This window comes from Mugil cephalus, chromosome 15 (assembly GCF_022458985.1).
Source record: "Mugil cephalus isolate CIBA_MC_2020 chromosome 15, CIBA_Mcephalus_1.1, whole genome shotgun sequence".
Lineage (NCBI taxonomy): Eukaryota > Metazoa > Chordata > Actinopteri > Mugiliformes > Mugilidae > Mugil > Mugil cephalus.
The window spans coordinates 24,238,545-24,251,471 of NC_061784.1; the positions used below are offsets into that span (position 1 = coordinate 24,238,545).

Below are 12,927 nucleotides of genomic sequence, written 5' to 3' on the forward strand. Positions count from 1 at the left end.
TCTATCTATCTATCTATCTATCTATCTATCTATCTATCTATCTATCCATCCATCCATCCATCCATCCATCCATCCATCCATCCATCCTGTGTGCGTTCTCACCTCGTTGCCGTACATCATGAGGTGGTGTGTGGTGATCAGGGCCTTGAACACTACGATCCAGCTGTTACTGGCCGTGCGCTCCAGTAACGTATCTGCCAGATGTGGGATGCTGACGTTGAGCTCGTTGGTGCAGTGGATCAGGTCTGAAGGAGACGGGGAGACATCGGCACATGTCAACAACAATAATGATGAGAAGAAGAAGAAGAAGAAGAAGAACAGAGCTCAGACCAGATCATCACATCTAGGAGGTAAAGCAGCTTCTACCCAAACTAAACTTTTTACAAAATCCTCCCTGTGAGGACGTAAACAAAGTAACTGACTGATGTTGATGAACACATTGGAGCTCGTTCATGGTTTTAGTCTCTTTTTAAAGTCAAGACTCTGAAGTTTCTAGAATCTCTCAGTGGTTTTATTGTTCTGGAGGAATCAAAGCTGGAACACAGTTAAAGTTATTGGATTCACCTGAATAAATGTGTTGGTTGGATCCTGTAAAGACTTTTATCAATGAAACCAAAAGGAAATTAGTTTCCCAGCGACGACACGCTGGACTAAACAGAGCTGTGATTGGCTCATGAACGCAAACTTAACGCACAAAATACGAATGATTGATACGATGATGTTTTTCACTGAACAATGACAAAAACTAAACTTCTTATTGAGGCTGATCCAGGGCGACTGTTTCATAAAGTCATGGCTGAAATTCACCAAAAATATCAATAAAACACCAGCTCAGATGAGCTGGATCTTGTAGTTTAACAAAGCGTCGCCTGAATGAGCCACGGGGAGTTTCTTTGTGGAGCGGAGACGATTTATCCTCTGACTCACGTCTGGGCTCTAAACTCAGAGCGGATTTTAAAACAGCTCAGATTCAAAGTGTGTGGGAAATAAGTTAAGAAAGAAGAGGCAGAGATGAGGGTGTTTGGTCTGATTTTTCCTGCATCGATGATTAAAAACCAGTGACTGAGGATCCGAGGGGCCGACGTCGGTACGTGGGGAAGGTTGTTGGGTCGCTGCTCTACATTCTTTAGGGATTTTGGCTGAAGATCAACGTGTGAAGTATGAACGGCATCTGGTTAATCACAGAGAAACGGCTCCGCTACTTCCCTGAGCCCAGGTCACAGAGTAACAGGCTGCTGGAGATATAGTTTAGTTCTGGAGGAATCAAAGGTGGAACACAGTTAGAAAATATCAATATTGTCGATGAAACCAGGAGAAAATGACGTGTTGCATCATGCAGCATTTACTGAAACAACACAACACAGCGTCCAGAGCTCTGATTGGTTCATGAAGACGCTGCCGACCCATAAACATCAGCAGGAGGAATAATGGAGGATTAATACACATCACACAACCAGCCAATAGAGTCTTTCACAGTCTGTAAACAATGTGACATGATTCAGGGGGCGGGGCTTAACTGGAGGCAATGTGACATGATTCGAGGGGGCGGGGCTTAACCTGAGGCAATGTGACATGTTTCAGGGGGCGGGGCTTAACTGGAGGCAACACGTCTCAAACACTACAGCCTGTAAACGGCGGTTAGCATATTTCTATGGACGGTTTTCTCTAGAATGGACGAGGAAAACTGATATTTTATAGAATATACTGATAAACTCACTCCCTGAGACCCTGAGTGTTATTTTAAAAAGTTGACTCTGACTGATGGGACTATATTCACCGTCCTCCTACACTCTCACTACCTGGATGGACGATTTGACCAAAGGACACAGAGGAGACGAAGTCTGGTCTGTCTTTATCAAGTGAAGCCTCTAAAACAAAGACATTACAAGAAGTAAGAGGAACCACTGTGGAGGGGAACGTAGGAAATGAAACATCTGCTTGGACAAACCTGAAACACACAACTAATGCTGAGTTAGCTAGCTGTTAGCATTAGCTTTAACATGTAACAAGAATTCCCTAAATAAGGATTAGCTTACATTATTACGTTAAACTAATCCTAAATCACTATTTATTCTAAAACGTAACGTTTTCCAGGCTGAAACTGATGATACTTTACGTATAAATCTGACCTGAAATGAAGCGTCTGTGTCGTCTCCACTCGTTTCTTTTAATCTCCAAAGTCAAACCAAAGTCAAACCAAAGTCAAACCAAAGTCATCTATGACTCTATGACTGGACACGGCCGGTATGTGATAAAACGTCAAGTTAGTGTTTCCGATATTTCGTTTTGGCCCCAAAAATAAAACAAGACGACATTTTCATGGTTGACAGTGACAGCGTTCGCCTCCAGCTAACGAGCTAACGTCACAGGGTCTATTATACTGATGTTTACATTTAATTTAGCTCATTTTGATCGAAAACTAAATGAAAGTGATGAACAGGCAGAAGGAATGAATCCCGTAACGCCCGACCCAAACCCAGAGAACCTCTTCCACGGGGTCTGAGCTTCTCTGGGTTTATATCTCTGGGTTCAAACCTCCGGCCGGACTCTGTTTCCATGTTGAGGGTGAAAGTCTCTGCAGGAGTGAAACATTATTGATTATAGCTGATCGACTCCTGCGACTCTGCCCGGACTCAATTATGATTTAACAGAATCTCTCTCTGCTGCATTAATGTGGTGACATTTGTTCTCCAGGTCAAAGGTCTGGACCCTGATAAAACCAGCCACTAAATAAATAAATGATTCAAACAGATAATCTGACGGTTATAGACAGAAACCACGGTTCATCTACGACGAAGATGCTTTAGCTCCTTCCGACCTTTTCAGGCTCGATGCTGCTGAGTTTTAATGGATATAAACTAAACCAGAACCACTGAAACAACCACAAACACGAGTCCAACTTCTTCACCTTTAACATCATGAGACCCAAACATGTGTTTGTAATGTTCTTCAGGTATTTGGGACCTGAGACGTATGAAAACATTAGTCTCATCTTTGAACTGGAACTAGTTCTTGAAATAAACGATGTGGACACAGGGATTATTTCAGTTTATATTACGGTTACAGTTTATTTTAATGTTAGAGCAGAAATGGAAACAATGAAATCTCACCGTCCTCAAAGGAATAAATGTGAATGTGTTAAATTTTAGGTTTAAGTTAATAAGAATAAATAAACTCAGTATAATAATGAACCCTTCACCACCAGCATACGACAGATAAACAGGTCTAAATGATACGAGACTCTGATGTCTTGTATCATGTATGATTTTAAATGCTTTTTAAATGATTTTACACAAAGTATCGGTATCGGATCGGTATCGGTATTTCTACTTATTTTACGGTATCAGAAGGAAAATCTGAGGCATCGAACATCACTATAAAATATTTCTAGAAACAGGTTTATTTTACTGAAATGTGACTAATTACATCTGTTTCAACAGTAATTTACTGTATTTTCTTCTTAGATCTGATGCATGATGCTGTTGATACAAAGCTCCTGTTCTGAGGTCTGTAGTGTTTTAATGTGGAATAATAATCGCGGGGTCCAGGACCCTGTAAAGGTTGAGAACCAGTCGATAAAACGGCCGAAGGGATGTGATGAAGTATCGACTGGACCCGGATCAGTGATAAGCTCCTCTCATCATAAGGACGTAATAACAGATCGATTATTAGAAACACGACCTGTGATCATCTAAAACATGGTTTTACCAGCTTTAATTTAAGACATTTGTTTGGAGGACGTGTGAGATGTTGAGCAGTGAAAACCTGGTTGGACGCGTGTTCAGGTTTCGGCTTCAGGTGAAGTGAATAATGGTCATGCTGCATAATGGCACTGCAAGAGAAGGTCATTAAAGTGACTCACGATGGAGGAGGAGGAGGAGGAGGAGGAGCAGGAGGAGGAGGAGGAGGAGGGGGGGGGGCTCATTCAGGTTTTTCTTTAGGAGGTTATTTTTGGCCTGATTACTGTTCTACTGTCCCATTACAGCTGCTGTCGCGCTCGGCTCCGGCTCCGGGTCGTAAATGATCAAACATTCAGCTCTGATGTCAGCGACACAGCGACAAGGTCACAACACGGGAGGAAACGAGCTGAAGGGAGGAGGTCGGTTTTTATTCACGACGACTTCTACGAGGAGGAGAAATCAATCACACGTATGTTTCAAATGTGCTTCATCAAAGCTTCTGTCATCATCTGTGAAACGTTTCGCTGGATCAGCTCCAGGAGGTTTCACTTCTCCTGCAACCAGGAAGTGACGTCTCACTCCAGATATAATGTAATATAATATAATATAATATAATATAATATAATATAATATAACATAATATCAGATACCTGAGCTCAAACCCTCCAGATATTAATGAGAACTGATCAGTTCTGCAGAATGAAGCTGAACTGTGGAAGGTGACATTGGTTCTGGTTCTGTTTCCTAGTTCTGGTTCTGGTTCCTAGGTCTGGTTCTGGTTCTGGTTGCTCTCTGACCAGCCTGGTCAGAGAGCAAAGTCTCTTCCTTCCTAACCTCATCGTTCGTCCAAACATTACACGACTACAGATGAAATTCAAGGCTTTTATGATTCCACTAAAACGAGAACAATGAGCCTGGTTCTGGTTCTGGTTCCTAGTTCTGGTTCTGGTTCTGGTTCTGGTTCTGGTTGCTCTCTGACCAGGTCAGAGGATAAAGCCTCTTCCTTCCTAACCTCATCATTCGTCTCTTAGAACATCCAAACATTACACGACTACAGATGAAATTCAAGGCTTTTAAACGAGAACAATGAGCCTGGTTCTGGTTCTGGTTCTGGTTCTGGGGGGGGGACTGGTTTGTCCTTGAGGTTGGTGGAATGAACCGGTTCATGACCGTTTGGTAAATGAAAGGTTCCAGTTTCCAGTAAACTAATAACTTATCAGAGCCTCCGTCTACACAAATAAAACCTGAACCTGTCATGTTCTAAACACGAGGCTCGCGCTGAAGGTCCGGTTCTGGATCTTCTCAGTGGTTCTGGTCTCACCTGTGCCTCCGGTTTCTGGTTCATCCACGTTTCCGTGGATTCGCCATCTGCCATTTTCTCTTGTCTCTCTCTGAGTGAGTGAGTGTGACTGGCAGCTCCATTGATTATCCACCTCTACATCAACCCCGTCAGGTAATTACAGTGAAGCACAAAAGCCCCCGAACCCAACATCCACCTCATAATCACTGGCACATATCTACATGTGAGAGGCCTCCTCCTCCACCTCCTCCTCCACCTCCTCCTCCACCTCCTCCAGGTTCCACACTGAGCTGATTAATCAGGAGCTACTCTTCCTCCACACGGTGCGTTTCCCCGGGTTCCCTGACGGCAGTGAACGCATCAGAGGACACGGACCGGACTGAGATTATAGGAGGAGGAGGAGGAGGAGGAGGAGGAGCAGGAGGAGAAAACGTTGCTGCACAACAACGCACATTCTGTCCTGTCTCCGGGGGTTTTTTTTTTCGTCCTGCTGCTGATAGTAGCGTTAATAATGGAAAGGCCCGCACATATGATTAGCTTCTACTAGAGTGGCCTACTTCCCCTGAATGACACGCACACACACACACACACACACACACACACACACACACACACACACACACACACACAGTCCGCGGCCTCATCATCTGAATGTCTGCTCACATCTACACACACCAGTGCAGCAGCAAAGCTCTGCTGCACATTTCAATCTGAGGGAATGCAACGGTGCCTGATTCAGGAGGACGCAAACCGGATGAGAGACAGAGGGAGGGAGGGGAGGGAAGGGGAGGAGGGGAGGGAAGGGGGTTAGGAGGGGAGGCATAATAGATGCGGTTTATACAAGCTGCCCTTTGTGATGGCTGGTAGCGCGGCGCATGCATGGAGCAGTGATGGTATGTGGGACCTACAGTCAAGGTGCTTCTTCTTGGGTCCGCTGACTTCGTGCGTCGTGGCCTTGCACACGGCTTTGCTGATGGCAGAGCCGGTCATGCTGTGCTGCGCGGCGGCGATCCGGTCCGTCAAAGTCTGCCCCGACATGGTACGGAGGAGGAGGAGGAGGAGGAGGAGGCGGAGGAGGAGGAGGAGGAGGTGGCGGCGGTGGATGATGAGGAGGAGGCAGGCGGAGTGATGGGGGAGCCGGGGAGGACGATCAAAATGTCTTTAGCGGCGGGGAGGAGGAGGAGGTGGAGGAGGAGGAGGAGGTGGAGGAGGAGGAGGAGGGTAGTGCCCTCTGCGAGAATCGGCCGTCTGAGCAGAGGCAGCAGGAGGAGGAGGAGGAGGAGGAGGAGGAGGTGGAGGAGGACAGCAGCGTTCACCGACGAGGATCTGGTTTGAGAATTCATGCGTCGCTCACATCCAGAGAAGCTTTTAAGATTCAGCCGATGAACCCGAGCAGCAGAATCCGCCTCCAACAAATAAATAAATGAATAAATAAATAAATAAATAAATAAACGAATAAATAAAGGAATAAATAAAGGAGGAAGCCGCCTCTAATAAAACGCTGAAACCAGAACGTGTCCCTGAAACAGAAGCAGCGCGATGACGCGTCTGAATCCCGGAGTCCTGGATGTGGATGTGAGTCCAGAGAATCTCTGCAGCATCTCCACGACTCAGCACCCGCTCCCCGCAGGACCCGAACCGAACCACATGGTCCCCCTTTTTTTAAAAGAAAGAAGATAAAATCCCGAGTCCTGGTGTGAGATCCGGGCTCAGTGTGTCTCCTCTGGTCCAGTGAAGCCCGCGTCAGGCTGGATGCGTCCAGGCCACAGCTCCTGTATCAGTCTATCAGTCTCCTATCCTCCCCCACTCCTTCCTTCCCTCCCTCCCTCCCTCCCTTTTTTTTTTTTTTTTTTTTTTTTGGTGGGGTGTATGTCTCTGTAGACGGTGCCTATAGGCCAGCACCGATCTCCCTTTTATTTTTCTACAACTTGTGCGTGTAAAATGGCAGAACATGAATCAGGTGACTGGGAAAGGAGGGCGATTGGGCCACTTCTGGGTCCGGGGAGGGCGTCTTAAAGCAGAAGGCTGCCCCGCGTTTCTCCGGGGATCTGGAGGAGGTGGAGGAGGTGGTGGAGGCATCAGCTGGTGCGCGTGGACTCCTTCAAGCGTGTCCATGTGTAAAAGTGTCCCCGATTATCCGCTGTCCAATGAGACGTGGACACACAGGAGTCAGATCCACGGAGCCTGAATCCTGAATCCTGGGATCTGGTTTATGGGATTTAAAATAACCCAGATTTTAATAAAATCCCAGACGTGAGTGTGTTAGAGAGTCATCGGGTCACAGCGTCAAGCAGAAAGTGTTTAAATGAGTTTATCAGAACCAGATCAGGACCTGCTGGTTCAAATATTCACATAACTTCACTGGAATCACCGCTTCTACGCCGCCACCTGCTGGACAAGAGGCGGAATTACACCGACTGTAGTAGGAGCCGCTGTAAAGGGAAGTAATCTCTGGTTCTGGTTCTGGTTCTGGTCCTGATCCTGGTTCAGGTTCTAGTTCTGATCCTGGTCCTGGTTCTGGTTCTGGTTCTGGCTCTGTTTCTGGTCCTGGTTCTGGTTCTGGTTCTGGTTCTGATTCTGATTCTGATCCCGGTTCTGGTTCTGGTTCTGGTTCTGTGTGTTTGTCATGTAGAGGCAGAGAAGCTCTGGAGGAAGCAGACGTTTCATTTTATTCATGAAATTCTGAGTGAAGTAAAGTTAGTTTTTATTAGTTTTTATTATGTGACTGTTTAACTCTCACGTCCTGTTTATGAGTTAAAAGGTGTAAAAAGACGAGACTTGATTCTGAAAGACTCTAAAAGAGAAAGTGATTAAAGTTAAGTCAGTTTACTTTTTCTTTGTTTAAGATAAAACCAAGTGTTGTATTCAAAGATAAAAGGGCCAAAATATCATTTAAAATGTAGAACACGTCAGATTTGAGGTGAAACTAGAGAAACCTTCATCAGATTATTCATCTTTTTCATATTCTGTTTAATTCTAACAGTGAAACCAGGAACTATTAGATGACGGAGGAAATAAAACAGCTTTATTATTATTTCAGTTCACAGAAGTTTTAATGTAAAAACATACTGAATATTTATTCACTGTGTAGATGAGGAGGTTGATTCACGTCTGTTTAATAAAATGAATTAAATCAAAACACAGTTTAAACATCACAAATGAACTTTGAATTTATTAAATATTGTAAAATAATAATAATAAAAAACTCACAACTGATTCACTTTTAATTAAAAATTCCCAAAAAAATGACCAGAGGACGAACTGATAATAATAATAATAATAATAATAATAATAATAATAATAATAATAATAATAATAATAATTAAATGTTCCACTTGCAGCCTAATGTCAAATATAATAAATCAGCAAACATCAAAATATTAAAAAGTACATGAACCAGCCTGAAAGTGAACGTGTTTTCTTATTATTTTTATTTTTCCTGGTGATCAGGATGAAACAGACGTCAGAGCCTCGGTTTGTGTCTCTGTCGTCATTTATTTAAATGTGTCATTAGTGTGAGAGCAGGTGTTTGTATCGTTGGTTTTTCAGAACATCATCATGTTTGTGTTGTTAGAGGAACGTATGGACGGTTTAACTGTAAAGAGCAGATCACACAAATATATCAAGGTTTTCAGGGAACTTTATAATCCTCTTATAATCTTTATCTTAATCTTTATCTGTGTTTCTGTTTCTCCTGGAAAGAAGCAAAACCTGAACATCTCAGTAATAAACTGATGGAAACGTTTCTAAAAACATCTAAAGCTAAAACATCTCTTCAGGACGTTTTTCAGATATTAAAGTTTCTCTCTAAAGTTCAAAGGAAACACGTGTTTGTCCCTGGAGTCATGTGACCAGTTCATTTAAGTCCATGAACTGTTTTTTTTTACTGTGGACAAACCCACTGTGACGTCACCCATTAGATCCTGAACCTGGATGATAATAAAGCCTGAAGTTTACAGAACAACAGAACAGTGAAATAAACCATTAAGACCGGAATCATCTTTAGTACCAGGATGTAAACACGTTTAATGAAGCTGTGGCCTTTTAACATGGGGCTCTATGGGCTCTGCTGCCCCCTAGTGGCCGCAACATGAGCCGCATCCACCGCTCAGACCTGGAGGTTTTTACTGCTTAAAGTTTAGAGACTTTACATTTACAGCTCATCCACTAAACACCTTTCAGTGGAAACAAAGATTAGAGACACTTTTATTTTGAAAACCGGAATAGAAACACATAGCGTCTGCGTTTCCATGAGCAGGTTGTTATTTAGATATTTGTGTTTTCTTGTTTCCTGTTGTTGTGTTTTCTTTGGGTGGAGGTGGAGGTGGAGGTGGATGCTGTTTTAAATGTGACGCCCTGACGCCTGAACATCACCACCTGGTGCAGGAGGAGCAGACGAGTCCAGTCCTGGTGGCGCTGGTGCAGCCGGACAGAACCAGGGATCCGGCCTCTCTCTCGGCTGTGGGAGTCTCCTCGTTGGTCAGGATGTTCTCCACCAGGCAGCGAGCCGCCTCCTCGATGTTCGAGTTCTCCTGGTGGAGACAAAAGAAGCAACGGAAACTAAAAACCAACTCGTGACAGTTGAAAGTTCTGCTGGGATCCTGAACGGATCCAGTGTCTGAGTCCTTTAAACCCAGCTTCTCCAGAACCTGTTCTTCTCTGGTCCTGGTACCTTTTCATCCGGTTCGTGTGGATCTGGTTTGAGGACCCGGTGACTGGAGGAGCGGGTCATGAAGCTGGAGTTACCTTTGCAGACGTCTCGAACCAGCCCACGAAGCCGTTGTCCCTGCAGAAGGAGTCCAGTCGGGGCTGAGGGGAGGTCAGCTGGTCCGACTTGTTGGCCAAGAGAACCGCTGGAACCGGTCTCCCGTGGTTCAGGGTCACCTTAGGAACAGGTACAGGGTCAGCGTCATCGTTTCAGCTTTATTTCATTTTTATTTATATTTTAATTTTTAACTAACACCTACTTTTTATTACCTTTTATTTTTTGTTCTATTTTTATTTTCTATTAGCACCTATTTTAATGATTATTATTTAGAACTAACAACTATTTTATTTTTATATTTTTTTATTTTTCCTTGAGGATGTAGAATTATTTAGTTTAGTTTATTTATTTTTTATTTATTTTTTTTGCTTTTACTATTTTATTTTATTATTTATTTTTTTCATTTATTTTTATCTTAAACTAACACCTATTTTTATTTTAATTTTGTGTTTTATTTTTTATATTTTATTTTGAACTAACATCTATTTTTATTTTATCTGTTTTTTAACTAACACCTATTTTTATTTTATTTTTTGTTTTATTTTTTATATTTTATTTTATTTATATTTTTAACTAACAAATATTTTATTTATTTTTTATTTTTATATTTATACTGCTCTGAGTGAAAATATATTTTTATTTCTATGTTTCAGACCAAAATCCCAACATGATGACTTGTAGGTCATGGGAGGAAGCTTTAATATATTTAATATATTTAATATATATAATATATTTTACATGTTGAACATATTTAACATATTTAATATATTTAACACATTTAATATTTTTAATATATTCAACATATTTAACATATTTAACATAGTTGATATATTTGATATATTTAACATATTTAATATATTTAATATATTTAATAAATTTAATATATTTGACATATTTAATATATTTAACATATTTAACATATTTAATATATTTAACATATTTAACATATTGAATATATTGAATATATTTAATATATTTGATATATTGAATATATTTAACATATTTAACATATTTAATATATTTAATATATTTAATATATTTAATATATTGAATATTTTTAATATATTTAACATATTTAACATATTTAATATATTTAACATATTTAATATATTTAATATATTTAATATATTTAACACATTTAACATATTTAACATATTTAATATATATAATATATTTATTAGCCTCTGACCTTAGAGTCCAGGTCGTCCTTCCACTTCAACACGGCGTCAAACGTCGACGCTCTGGTCACGTCAAACACGACCAAGGCCCCGACCGCCTCCCTGTAGTAAACTCTGGTCATGTTCCCGTAGCGCTCCTGTCCTGGGGGGGGGGGCAGGATATTATGAGCATGGGACCAGCTGAGTCACAAACAGCCATGAGATCCACATTCCTCAAGTAGACACGAAAAATACCAGGAGCCACCTCCTCATCTCACAGCTCAGCTCCATCTGTGTTTCAGTGAAGAACATTATAACAGTGCTTATATTTAATATATAAAAGACGTTTCTACAGAAAAAGAAGAAGAGGAACTTCTGTCTCTGTGTAGCTTAATGTCCACTAACGTCTCTAGAACGATGTTAAACCTACAACAAACACTTTAAATGGAAAAACTGAGACTTTCCACTTTGCAAATTGTGTTAAAGCAAAAAGACAAACAAACAAAAACAAACAAACAACTGATGATGATGAATAAGTTGTGTGTAGACGCTTTAGTCCTGGTTTAAAACAACATTTAACAACCTGCTCTCACAACAAGACACAAAACACAGACACACAGTTGTATCAGCTGAGCCCTAGACCTGGTCTACTGAGGTTTACTGAGGTTTACTGAGGTTTACTGAGATCTACTGAGTTCTACTGAGGTTTACTGAGGTTTACTGAGGTTTACTGAGGTTTACTGAGGTTTACTGAGGTTTACTGAGATCTACTGAGTTCTACTGAGGTTTACTGAGGTTTACTGAGGTTTACTGAGATCTACTGAGGTTTACTGAGGTTTACTGAGGTTTTGTCCAGACCTGCTATGTCCCAGAGCTGCAGCCGGACCACGGTGTCTTGGTCCCAGTGCAGGACCTTGAGGGCGAAGTCCACGCCGATGGTGGCCCTGTAGTGCTGGGAGAAGATGTGGTGGACGTACCTCTTGATGATGGAGGTCTTTCCCACCCCCAGGTCCCCGATCACCAGCACCTTGAACAGAAGCTCCTGCTGCTGCATGAGGACGACACCGTCGCTGCCTCCACCACCACCACCAGACCTGGTTCACATGATCTGCTGCCTTCACTGACACACGCCGCCTCCTAAGGAGCTGTGGTGCGTTCAGGGGCTCCTGGGAAACGTCAGGGACGGAGTTAAAGTGACAGATTTATCCTCTTACAGATGAAGAGCAAACTGGAGGATTTAGGATCTTTAGCTGGATTATTAACGTTTATGCAAAAGTTTTTAAAACCAAAATAACAGGTTTGATGACAGCTCCTATTTTTATTTTATTTTCATTTTATATTTATTTATTATATGAAACAAAAAGTTTCACATGTTTTTTCTGCTTTTATCATTTTATTTTATTGACACCTATTTTTTTTATTATTTTTTTTATTTTTCCCCAGAATACAAATAAATAATAATAATAATAATAATAATAATAATACTTATTATTATTATTGTTATTAAATGAGGAAAAGTCATTAAATACATCCTGTAAATAATTCATCAGAAACCAAACCCAGACGTTTGACGTTTTCTCTGACTCTGGATTATTACTATTACTCTGCCACAAATAAAATAAATATATAAATTAAAAAAAAGCCTTAAATTCTATTTATTTATTTATTTATTGCATATATCTGTAAGGTCTTATTTTTGTTATTCATGTATTATTTATTTGTAATTAAGGCAGAGTTGATCCTCCATCAATAATTAACACCAGGAAACATAAATAACGATGACGTGATGTGACCACTAGGGGGCGTCCTCCCTGTGTCCTCAGGCTCCTACTGACTTTACTCCTCCAGTTTCATCTGGAAAGAAGGAAGGAAGGAAGGAAGGAGAGAAGGAGAGGAGAGGAGGAAGGAAGGAAGGAAGGAGTGACTTGTCTCTCATGTTATCGATGAACTTCCTCTTCTCTCAGATCAGTTTCTGTCCATTAATCAAACGTCCTGGAGTTTTATTCTAGAATCAGATCAGACTCT

The 12,927-nt window shown here is 41.4% G+C and overlaps 2 protein-coding genes across 4 annotated transcripts in view; both read right to left on the reverse strand.

Moving 5' to 3' along the window:
- The window catches only part of LOC125021357 (phosphatidylinositol-binding clathrin assembly protein-like), a 24,746-nt gene extending 17,945 nt beyond the window's left edge, over positions 1 to 6,801 (reverse strand). For both annotated transcript variants that reach the window (XM_047607386.1, XM_047607385.1), the window contains exons 1-2: positions 5,889 to 6,801; positions 103 to 245 (exon numbers count right to left, since the gene is read on the reverse strand). In XM_047607386.1, the coding sequence (XP_047463342.1) occupies positions 103 to 245; positions 5,889 to 6,018 (273 nt within the window). In that variant the 5' untranslated portion in view covers positions 6,019 to 6,801. The remainder of the gene's footprint in view (positions 1 to 102; positions 246 to 5,888) is intronic.
- Positions 6,802 to 7,983: 1,182 nt separating this feature from the next.
- Positions 7,984 to 11,956, reverse strand: rab38c (RAB38c, member of RAS oncogene family). 2 transcript variants are annotated; one of them, XM_047607391.1, is made up of 4 exons: positions 11,761 to 11,956; positions 10,935 to 11,065; positions 9,727 to 9,864; positions 7,984 to 9,509 (listed from the first exon to the last, which is right to left on the reverse strand). In XM_047607391.1, exons 1-4 carry the CDS (start codon positions 11,954 to 11,956, stop codon positions 9,351 to 9,353), a joined length of 624 nt encoding a protein of 207 aa, XP_047463347.1. In that variant the 3' UTR covers positions 7,984 to 9,350. The 2 variants fall into 2 exon arrangements, with proteins under 2 accessions (XP_047463347.1, XP_047463346.1); XM_047607390.1 differs by having other exon boundaries at positions 7,984 to 9,512.
- Positions 11,957 to 12,927: the final 971 nt, after the last annotated feature.

What these genes read in the sequence shown, in the direction of transcription:
- rab38c (XM_047607390.1), bottom strand. Translation starts at nt 11,956, where the DNA reads ATGCAGCAGCAGGAGCTTCTGTTCAAGGTGCTGGTGATCGGGGACCTG. An exon ending in AGGACGACCTGGACTCTAAG is followed by an intron (nt 9,865 to 10,934) that starts GTCAGAGGCTAA and finishes CCTGTTCCTAAG; the next exon opens with GTGACCCTGAACCACGGGAG. An exon ending in GGTTCGAGACGTCTGCAAAG is followed by an intron (nt 9,513 to 9,726) that starts GTAACTCCAGCT and finishes TGTCTCCACCAG; the next exon opens with GAGAACTCGAACATCGAGGA.